This window comes from Euprymna scolopes, chromosome 26 (assembly GCF_053919585.1).
Source record: "Euprymna scolopes isolate OS-2025 chromosome 26, ASM5391958v1, whole genome shotgun sequence".
Lineage (NCBI taxonomy): Eukaryota > Metazoa > Mollusca > Cephalopoda > Sepiida > Sepiolidae > Euprymna > Euprymna scolopes.
Genome location: NC_136507.1, coordinates 95595231 through 95607265, shown reverse-complemented (window position 1 = coordinate 95607265; position 12035 = coordinate 95595231). Strand labels below are relative to the sequence as shown.

The window sequence follows — 12035 nt, the reverse complement described above, 5'->3', positions numbered from 1 at the left end:
TCATGTAGTTTTTTGTTTTTGTTTTTTTAAATTAAATATTATGACAAATTCTATTGGAGAAAAACTTGACACCATGTTTATTTTCAATGATACGCTACTAGCGACATCTTTTGGTAATTACGAGAATGTAAGATCAATAAGGGCAGACAATCGACTTTATGGCTACCTGTTTGGGTGCGGAAGGGGGGGGCAACGTACAATCAACACAATTTTACGTGAAACGAGCATCACCACGTTAATCCCCCCCCCAGCAAAAAGTCTTGATGTACATATTCCTGGCAAGTCCATGTATCAACAAAATCCCACCCCTTCAGTGTAGAGATCCCTAGATGCCTGAGGCCTTCTATTCTGATAACTTCTTCCCTCGGACTGCTTGATTTTGGAATTTCCTTCCTACTTCTTTGACTGTAGTGACATGCAGAAGTTTAAATGTAATTTGAACATACATCTTGCTCATCTCCTCATATAGGCCCCTGTAGATATGGTCCAAAATAGTGGCCTCTTACGTCCAAGTGGCATCATGTCTTGTTTGGGTTGAACAAGAGTAAAAAAAATGTTTAATTGTCCAAATATTTTCCAGAACGTCGGGAAACGCTGGGCAATTAGTCCTGCTAGTATAAACTAAATGCATTCATCTTTTCTTCATTGTGACTACTTCTTTTTGTTGTTTTTTGTGTGTGTTTTTATCATGTCTAGGAAAATGAGGGATTGTCTCTTCAGGACAATGACGAAACAGATGAAGAACTTAGCGAAGAAGATTTGTCAGTTGTTGAAAAAGAAATCGAAGCTCTTCAGAGTGAATACAGTTGTGCAGTGGAAAAGAAAGCCACGTTGGAAGCAAATTTACAGAATAAAAATGAAAAGTTGCTCGCAACTGGACAACTGCTAAGAAGGTCGGATGATTTTTATTCTCCAAAATGTATTTTTCATGTCGAAAGATTTTGTGTTTTTGTACTTTACAGTTCTGAGGTTTTTTACATGAAGGCGGATTGTTTATATTACTTGTTTGATTGGACTGTGCTTATTATATATATATACTACTGGTGGGTAAAATGAAAACAAAGCGAAATAAAATAACCCTGTTTAAATATTATAAAAACAATGGTAAAACTATCAAGAAAAAATACTGACAAAAAAAAAATCAATTAAAAAAAATGAACGTGATGCAATACGAACGGTCCGGCAGTGGCCGGGTGTTTGAAAAGTCCCAAAAAAGTTTGATGGGGGTAGGAGCTCGAACTCGAATCATTTAGGCGAAAGCGAAAAAAAAAAACCGTGATGAATTAACTAAAAAGTGAATTAGGTCAAATATCAATTCCGCAGTGAACGAATTCTAAATAAATTTATTTGTTTTAATTTAAGTGTAATGCAAGTGAATTCACAATATCGTTGCGTTGTAATAATAAACAGTAAGGAATTTATTCTTTAATAATTGTTTAGTTGCAAGCAATAATAAATAAATGTTTAGTTGCAAGCAATAATAAATAAAGGTATAGTTATATTTCAAGGTTAGAGTCGTTAAAACCATAAGTAAGACCTGGTTAGTCCCGCAGGTTGCGTCTTACACTAACTGAAAAAAAGCAAAACGAAAGCAATAATGATAATCGCGTTTTCTGTTCATATTTTTTATTTTTATTTTATTTAGAGTAAAAATAGAAAGGATTAATCAGGGGAAGAAAATTTTAAAAAAACAGCATAAATAATCTTGTACGATTCCAAACATAATCAGTAATTTTAATTGAGCGAATTATTTAAAAAGATTTTCTTTAATATAATATGCAAATTAGATTAGTTCTATTATGTACATTGCCTTCAATATAGTGTATATATATTGATGCTATTTATTTATATAGAAAATCTTATAGTAAATAAAATTCATATAGATAACCGTTTTCAGCGGGAAGTTTTGTATATATTAATCAAAATGTGAACAAACAAACAAACAAATAGACAGGATTACAGGATTATATATATATATATATATATATATATATATATATATAAGATAGAGATGAGTTCATTTTATTTATATAGAGAAAAATGAGTTCATTTTATTTATATAGAGAAGAGAAGAAGATAAATATATATATATATATATATATATATATATATATATATATATATATATATGTATATATATGCGTGTGTGTATGTATGTATTTTTGTTTGCAATACAATCAATAAAAACGCCTAATATCTCAAAATTATTGTAGATGGAGGGCTCTATTTACAATATAAACACGACACCAAATTGATTCTTGACTTTTTTTACATGCAAGTAGTTTTCTTTGCCTTTTGATAAAATTATGTCTTAAAGTTCTGAATTTTTTTAGATGAGGGCTGATTGTTTATATTACTTGTATTAATCGGACTATTGTTCTCATCTTGAGTGTTATTTGTGCAACGTTTCGGTCAGCATAGCCTTCGACTTTCGTCAGGCATGCTGATCGCCATCTTTTATACTCTTCTTTTTCCTTGCATTATGCATTAGTTTTCCATTAAACCCATCCTCCATAAAGGTATGAAGAAAAGTCCTTTGAAACACGCCTGCTTAGTCTCTCAGATAAAGCCTAAGAGTGTAGACTTTTTTCTTCTATCATTCCAGTAAAGTGACTTTTTATTCATTTCTTGCCACATTCAGAATATGCCAATGATAATGTGGCCCCTATTCTGCATAAGTACCAAGTACTTTATGAACTTTTCTCCTTTTTATGTTTCAGTTTGAAGAAAAAAGAATCCGAATGGCTGTTGTATGTTCAAGAACAATCAAACGAAGTGATAATAACGAACAGTTTGCTTGCATCGGCTTTCATGTCTTACTGTGGACCATTTGGCATCAGAAGCAGGTAAGAATAATGCTATTATGTGGAGTCGTCGTAAGGTGTGTATAATGTTATACACACTTGTCGATAATCCATAATCGTCTTTGCTGTTTCACGAATTTTACCCAGAGAGAATGGACAATTACAGGAAAGTAAAGAGAGAGAGAGAGAGAGAGAGAGAGAGAGAGAGAGAGAGAGAGTTCATTGTCCAACTGACCCTTATCCTAAAGTGGCCCCTGATCCCTAATAAGTAATAACTTATCAGTAAAAATAAATTAGCTTTGCATCAGAGAGAGAGAGAGAGAGAGAGAGAGAGAGAGAGAGAGAGAGAGAGAGAGATAAGAGAAGAGAAAGAGAGAAAGAGCCGTTCCCATAAATAATCAAATTCTACCCAATTCACACCATTAACGACTACTACATTATCATCTTACATTCATTAACCTTCATCTTCCAGTGGTCTTTGAGTATGTTTTTATGAATGATAACGACGACCAGTTGTCAAAATTTCAGCTTTCCACAGTTGTTATTTTTAACAAATATTAGGTTTTAACATTTTGTCTCTTAATTTTGGACGCTACTGTATATATCTTAGAGAAAAACGACGGTTGACCATTCTTACTTTAATATTATTTTTCACTGTGACACTGTCTTAACTTCCAGCAAGCTACACCTTAAAGTGTAGGCTACTCAAATATATTAATTTTTCATTTATAGAAGAGTTTTGTTATCCCTTCATTTAACAAACCGCTTTTTGTTACAAAATATTATTAAAGTTTGTATTACAGGCCATACGAAGATAAGCTCCTATAATTATAATAAAGAGAATATCGAATATTAAAATTAAATAAAATTTGAATACATCTATCGTGTATACTAAATCGAAATTAATCAAGAGTTTAACAGTAAAAAATTTTTTTTTTCTCCGCGGCTAATTTATTGCCGTTGTTGTTGTTACTACTACTATTACTACTACTACTACTACTACTCTCTTTTTCGTTAGCAGCATAATGATGATGATGATGATGATGATGATGATGATGATGATGATGATGATGATGATGATGAAGAAGAAGAAAGAAAGAAATAGGAAATTTTTTTGTATCCCATTTATATTGACGTCTTTGTTTTGTTTTTTTGTTTTTCTTTCTTTTTTTATTCACAGACAAAGATTGTGTGAGTCTTTTATTCAAATTTGTAAAGAACACCATTTTCCGGAACCATATCATAAGCTTTTCAAGAATTTAAACCTTCATCAATATATATTTCCACCAGTGAGTAAATTCTTTTTACTTGTAAGCCATAAAAATAGCAATAAATGCAACAAAGTCGTTATATATATATATATATATTTTTTTTTTCATAATATTATTTTGGATTCCTGTACGTCACCAATTGAAAACGAATAAAGAAAAGTTATAATCTTTTATACTTTTCGTATTCGTTTTTTATATACATTTCCATTCATATATATATATATATATATATATATATATATATATATATATATATATATATATATATATATAATTTAAAGGAGATTAGAATAATAGTCTAAAGAGCTAAGTGTATTTTAATGTAATAGTGAAATTACTAGTTTAATTAAAATACAGGAAATGCTCGTTGTAATTTAGATATATAATAAGCTCGATAGTTAAATGTCCTAGAGCTAATTCAATATTAAGTAATGTGATTTATAATTTAAAAATTTAAAAAAAATTTTTTAAATTTAAAAATCAAATTTTAATTAAATTAAAAATCAGTTTCATAAGAAGGAACAACAACAAAGTCAATTATCTGTACGATCGTTTCGGAAATCCGTGCTTTTTATTTGTGGTATACATGAAGTTATGTAGAACAATTATATATAGTTTTTTTGGTTAGCACGGTCTCCTCATCAGCAAATTTAGGAGGATTTTTATTGAATTTAAAAGACACCAAAAATAAACCTAGCATTAAAAGTAAGGCAGATGAATCTGAAAAATTGAAATAAAAGGTTTGGATTTAAAATTTATAAGAAAATTAATATAGGTTAGAGATAGAAATGAGTAGAAAAAATATATATTTTTTGAATTTACATAATAAATTTGATTTAAAAATATATAGAGATAGTTACCTTTTAGTTTTTCTTTTTTTAAAATCAGGAACTGTGTTTAAAGTAGTCATTTAGATGTTTGCTATAGCTTTTTATTTTATTGAATGATGAATTTTAAAAGGGCGACGCTCGTGCAGTAAATTGTTTCCGTTAGCGTATTTTGATTTAAAGACGCTACAGTTAATATATATATAGAGAGAATATTTATTTTACAAGTTTTTAAGGAGAGATAATTGTCATGTGTTATTGGCTTTATTTATTATTTGATTTACGGGTCTAAGGGAGGTAATTGGTCTAACTTAATTTATTAAAAAAAAAAATTGTAATCTATTTTTACTAATGAGTAATTTTTAATGATTTAAGGTGGTTTATATTTATTAAATTTAAACCAACGTTTATGATTACATGTCAGAAGCTCGTGTCTTGAATTTACTAGTTTGGTTGTGCTTTTTATATCTTCATATTTTTAAATTTTTAGGGTTTCTTTTGTACATAGTGCACAAAATTTATCTCCTGGATTATATGATTTGCAAGTCTCAATTATTTGCCATTTTAAGTTGAAAGAAATATTGCTATTTTTTAGTTGCCAAATATAGTTGGATAGAGTAGTTTGGTTTGATAGAGAGTTATTGTTAAAAGAATGTTTGTGCGTTGAAATTCTATGTTTTATTGGGCCAGATGTGGAACCAATATATATTACCTCTTGATTATTATGATTATTTTCCGTTAGGTCTATTGTTGGATTATAATGTGGTGGGTTGATTAGTAATTGATCGGTAGATTGATTTAAGTTGGTGTTATTATTTAATCTGGTAGTTGAGTTATGGCTGTTGATAGGTTCTTGTAGATTTGGAGTTTTTGATACTGTGCAGCTATAGATAACATTTTTTATTTTACATGAGCCTTGTAGGGGACATTTATTTTTTCTTCTACAGTTACAGTCCGATGTATTTTGTATAGTTGTATTTTGTAGTTTATTAATTTTCTTATTATTAGAGCTAATTATTTTCTGATGATTTTCTACAAGAACCTATCAACAGCCATAACTCAACTACCAGATTAAATAATAATAACACCAACTTAAATCAATCTACTAGAGTGTAGTGACATCAGCATATATACCCATCTCAGAGGCAGTTTTGTCGGGAGGTCATTAATAAATATTAGGAACAATAGAGGTCCAAGGATAGACCCCTGAGGTACTCCCGCATTTATATCACACTGTTTAGATGTACAACCGTCGAGGACAACCTGGATTTTTCTCTTATCTAAGAAGGATTTAATTATGTTAAGTATTCTACCAGTGATACCGTATGATTTAATTTTCCTGAGGAGACCCTTGTGCCATACCCTGTCAAAAGTCTTAGATATATCTAGAGCTACCGCTCTGCCCTCCCCCGCTTTGTCCAGTTAATGGTATATACGTTCAGAGATTACAGTGAGGATGTCAGCTGTGGAACAGGCTTGTCTAAATCCATATTGTTTGTCAGTCAGAAGTTTAGTATCTGTAAGGTGCCAGAGCATGGTTAATTATGGTCTCAAATATTTTGGCGAAAAGTGGGAGGAGGCTAATGGGGCGATAATTTGATGGGTCAGTTCTTTTGCCAGAATTCTTGAATATTGGTACCACAGAAGCAGTTTTTGAACAGCCCGGAAAGCATGATTTATTAAGGCATTTGTTGTAGAGTTTGGAGAGAACTGGAGCTACTTCGGCTGAGCACATTTTTAATAGCACAGCTGAGATGGATGAGATCAGGTCCACATGCTTTTGAAGTGTCAAGGTTTTTTTATGATAGCATGTACCTGAGCAGGGGTGATTTTTAGATCGTCTAGCATGGCGTCTGTCCGCAAAGGAAAATCAGGCAGGGGGTGGTTGGTAGGGTCCAGTGTGGAGTTTGAGGCAAATTATTAGCCTTGTCGGTTGCTGAGCAAACAACCTCGTGATTGTTGTTGCCCATTACTTACTACACTGTAGTAGATTTTCCAGAAGTCACGATTTCCTAATTTTTGTGCTTCGATGGGTTTTTTAGTAGTTTCAGTAAATTCTCTCTTAGCTGTCGTTATTTATTTCTTAACGTTACTTCTAGCTTCTATATACTTCTGTTTGTTTGAACTGGACTTATGTCAGTTTAATCTGTGGTATGCATGCTGCCTTTGAGCAATGGCAGTTGCGCAAGTCGAATTAAACCATTGGGGAGAATGGGGCTTGCTATAAAATTTCCGCATGGGAAAATGTGCTCCCATTGCTGTTTTGAACCATTCAGTGGTCTCATTTGCGCACTGTATATATATATATATTTTAATTTGTCTTTACATAAGCAGTAATTTCTTGCTACACAGTCATGAGCATGTTTCGGTCTTCTTGTGTTTAGCAACTAGAGACCTCTTCAGGCAACAATGCTTATTTACGAAGGCGGAATTCTCATGACTGTGTAGCAAGAAATTACTGCTTATGTAAAGATAAATTGAAAATGTAACTTGCTCTAGTTCCGTATTGAGCACTCTCGCATTAACCTCGTTATATTTCATTGGTTACTCTACTTTTGAAAAATAGCAACCTCAAATTATATATATATATGTGTGTGTGTGTGTGTGTTTATTTGTTTTTGTTAGAGATAGTTTTTGAATGAATTCAATTATTTATACAAAAGTGCATTTTTACCTAAATGTGAGTTGGGAATAATTTTCCCTTTGACTAATGTTGTACCCCCAAATGAGGAGTGGAATATGTATTGTTTTAAAATATATTTATCCACTGACACGTGTTTTTTTGTTTTGTTTTTTGTCTACGACTCATCAGAGTATATATATATATATATATATATATATGTATATATATATATATATATATATATATATATATATATATATATATATATATATATATATATATATATATATAATTTCATTTAGAAAGAATTACTTTTCAAAATAAAAATTTATTGTTTGAAAAAAAAGAATACAATGTTTAAAAAAAAATCCTTAATCCAGGGATTTTCAATGTAAGTACATCTCAGAGGAAGATCACTAGCAAAATATCAATACTGGTTTGAAATTATTTTGCTAAATAGTACATTAGACCTCTTCAAAATTGACCTTTTTCTTCAAACATATGGAAACTGATATTATTATAAGAAAATTTTATTAGCTTTCATTTGGTACCACTTTCAATGCTATAGCATCAACCTCTGGAAAGCTACAATGAAAATAAGGACATAATATCCCATATTTTGCAGCGTTTTTGAAAAACGTCAAGAATAAAATTACATGGCTCTTGAGGCAGGCATAGCCGAGGTCCAAGATCACAATAACTGGTATATTTAGCTAATTTAGGCCTTGAAGAATGGGAATAATAGCAGTTTCCATATGTTTGAAGAAAAAGGTCAGTTTTGAAGAGGTCTATAGTACATACAAAGGAAATATTAAAGATTAAATCCCTTTAAGGAACATAGAGAAAGGGAATAAAGGTTGAAAGCAGAAAAAGGTTATGAACTTTGGTATCCAAATAAATTATTAATACTTGAGAGGATGGTATTATTAAGATTCATATTGGTTGAAGATTGGTAGAATGGAGGTAAAATAAAATAACAAATGTCTCTGGTAATTGGCAGCAATCATTTGTGAATATAATTAATCCGTTTCATTTTTTGGTTGTATTTGACCAGATGTAGTATGTTCATTTGCATAAGTTTTAAATCCAAATGGTCATGTCTGGAAGTTCCATTTAGTTAAAGGCCAAAATAAAATATAGTTGCTATATTTTGGCTTGGATTATAAATTAAGATCCGGGGATTTTGAAAGTTAGATGGCAAGCGGTGAGCATTAAAAAAAAACAAAAACGCTTGAACGCAAATATTAAAAACAAATATTATATTTCTATATTCTGTTGAAGTATTAAAAGAGGAAAGAGGGGATTGGAAGATAGAAAGAAGAGAAAGAAAAGCTAAACAGAAGTTTTTTTTTTTATTGGTAATTTATTTTTAATATTTGCGTTCTATTACACGTAATAGTTAACTAAAGATAATCATCCCATAAGAAAACCGAAAAAAAAACTAATAGAGAATTAAGTAAAATGAATGTTTTAAAGAATATACAAATAAGCTAGATGTTTTGCAGATGAATGCAATTCCACGACCCATATATAACAAAGTTGTATTTTCTTTATATATATATATATATATATATATGTGTGTGTGTGTGTGTGTGTGTGTATGTATGTATATATATGTATGCATATATATAGGTATATATATATGTATGCATACATATATATATATATGTATATATATATGTATGTATATATATATATGTATGTATATATATGTGCATGTGTGTGTGTGTGTGTGTGTGTGTGTACCCAACATCCTAAATTTCAATCCACACATGATTTAATGATTTCTTGTTTTGTCTTTTTCGTTTTCTACAGATGTTGCAAATTGATCTGGAAATCCGGCAGATGCCGATGACCAAAGTCTTTTTGGAGAATTGCTGTTTTTTTGTTGAGGAAAAATCGTGGACAAGATGGCCGCTCATCTGCGACCCCAACAATGTGGCCATTGATTGGTGCAGGTCTTATTTGCAAGGAACTCAATTTGTGGAGGTTAATTTACATGTGGGTGGTCAATTTTTTTTTTTTTTTAATTAGCATAATAATCTTTTGTTTGCTTCTCTAAATCGTCACTCTCTCTCAACACACGCACACACACGTGCGTGCGCAGACACACACACACACATACACACACACATATATATATATATATATATATATATATATATATATATATATATAAATATATATATATATATATATATATATATATTACTATGGGATCACCGCTTATCAAGATTAAAAGGTCATCGAGGATAAGGATTAAGGAGTGTTATATGGCTGGTGAGAAAACACCGTGATGATCAGTAATGGTGGAACTTGGGTAGAACTGTTCAACAAGAACTACCTCTCTCTCTCTCTCTCTCTCTCTCTCTCTCTCTCTCTAGATAGATAGATAGATAGATAGATAGATAGATAGATAGATCTCTACATATATATAAAAGGTACTTTTGTGAGTTCATGACCATCAGACTTGACTTTTGCATTTTAAACTTTAATATAAACTATTGTATAAAAATAATTTTATGAAATCAACAATAGGTTCTCTACAGTGCAACGTAGACTTTATGTATTGTGGACTAAGTCACAGCAAGGAGGTGTTTGAAGTTTCCTCCTAGTGAGTCCCTGACTAAAACAAGCAATCAATCGATTTGATTGAAAAATATGCGATTTCACTGATTTTGCTGACAGTAAAAAATATTGAAAGTCTGGAACATTCCTAGATCCTCATTTAATGCCGGGCAACGTTAGGTCTTCTTGCTTATATATATATATATATATATATATATATATATATATATATATATATAAAGTGAGTACATCCCTCATATTTCTTCAAATATTTAAGTATATCTCTTCATGGAACAACACTGAAATGATTTTTTGATACAATGTCTGCAGCATATATAACAGAGTTAATTTATTTAACCTTCAAAATAACTCAAAATATAGCCATTAAAAGTTAAATCACTCGCAACAAAAGTGAGTACACCCCTTACGAAAAGTTGTCCATATTAACATACAACATATCAACTCTCAATATTTTGGATGGCCATCATCATTATCCAAAACTGCCTCTACTCTCCTGGGCATGGAGTTTACCAGAGCTTCATATGTAGCCACTGGAATGCTCTTCCACTCTTCAATTACAATTTCCCGGAGCTGGCAGATATTTGAGACTTTGTGCACCTCCACCTTCTGCTTGAGGATGCCCCAAAGATGTTCTATTGGGTTCAAGTCTGGAGACATTCTTAGCCAGTCTTCCACCTTTACCCTCAGCCTTTTGAGTAAAGCAGTGGTTGTCTTGGATGTGTGTTTTGGGTCATTATCATGCTGGAACACTGCTCTGCGACTTAGTTTCTGGAGGGAGGGGATCATGCTCTGCTGCAGTATTTTACAGTACATTTTGGAGTTCATGTTTCCCCCAATGAAATGTAACTTTCCAATACCTGCAGCACTTATGCAGCCCCAGACCATTACATTCCCACTACGATGCTTGACTATAGGCATGACACACTTATCTTTGTACTCCTCACCTGGTCACTGCCACACATGCTTAATGCCATCAGAACCAAACAAATTAAAAGGAGCATGGTTAAAGGACATGATTCCAGTAATCTGTGGGCTTTGTTGACATGTCTTCAACAAACTGGTTGTGGGCTTTCTTGTATATTGTCTTCAGAGGAGGCTTCCCCCTGGGGTGATAGCTATGCACACCAATTTGAGGAGTACAAAGATATTATAGGGAAGGTCATTAATAGATATCAGGAATAAATGTGGTCCAAGGCTCGACCCCTGAGGCACTCCCACATTAATGTTATGCTGCTTGAATAAATGTCCATCAATGACAACCTGGATTTATGATTGACGCTATGTTCCAAATATAAGCGATAAAAAAAATAAATAAATAAATAAATGGGCAAACATCATCAATAGCGTTGGAAATTAGTTTAATAGTTAAAAATAATTTATTTTACTTTAACTAAGTATATTTGTTATTTTTCTTTTAATTTGCTCTATGTGTTCATATGTGTGTGTGTGTGTGTGTGTGTGTGTGTGTGTGGATAACGGGAAATGTGTCAGTTTTATTGGTGAGGTCACAACAATACCCCCCCTCCTAATTTTTCCACATCCGAATTTTAAACTTTTATTTTATTTTTATAGGATTTAAAATCTCACCTGGACAATTGCTTGGCTGATGGAATTCCTTTGCTCCTAACCGAATGTGATCCATTGACTCTCTCGGATGACCAGAACCTTCGCTGCATTATTGTGGCTTCTAAAAGATTTCTCCAAGCCACAGAATCTTTTAAAATGAATGTTTGTTGAGATTCTCTCTTTCATTTTGTTTGCGGTTCCACAAAATTTTCTACGAAACAATCTTTTCAGAATTATAAAATTTTGTCCTATTATTTGGATTCTTCAGTCACAAAGTTGTCTGGATAAAGTACTTGGTAAAATTCGGTTGTAAGTTACAATCTTCTGTAGGTGAAAGGTTCAATCCCCAATCCGG

At 31.8% G+C, this 12035-nt stretch overlaps 1 protein-coding gene across 1 annotated transcript in view; it reads left to right on the top strand.

Annotated features, from left to right (window-relative positions):
- LOC145248285 (dynein axonemal heavy chain 5-like) overlaps positions 1-12035 on the top strand; it is a 280837-nt gene that overhangs the window by 207012 nt on the left and 61790 nt on the right. Inside the window, 5 exon segments of the mRNA XM_080110158.1 lie at positions 697-893; positions 2721-2846; positions 3985-4093; positions 9341-9526; positions 11687-11842. Coding sequence (XP_079966284.1) covers positions 697-893; positions 2721-2846; positions 3985-4093; positions 9341-9526; positions 11687-11842 — 774 coding nt within the window.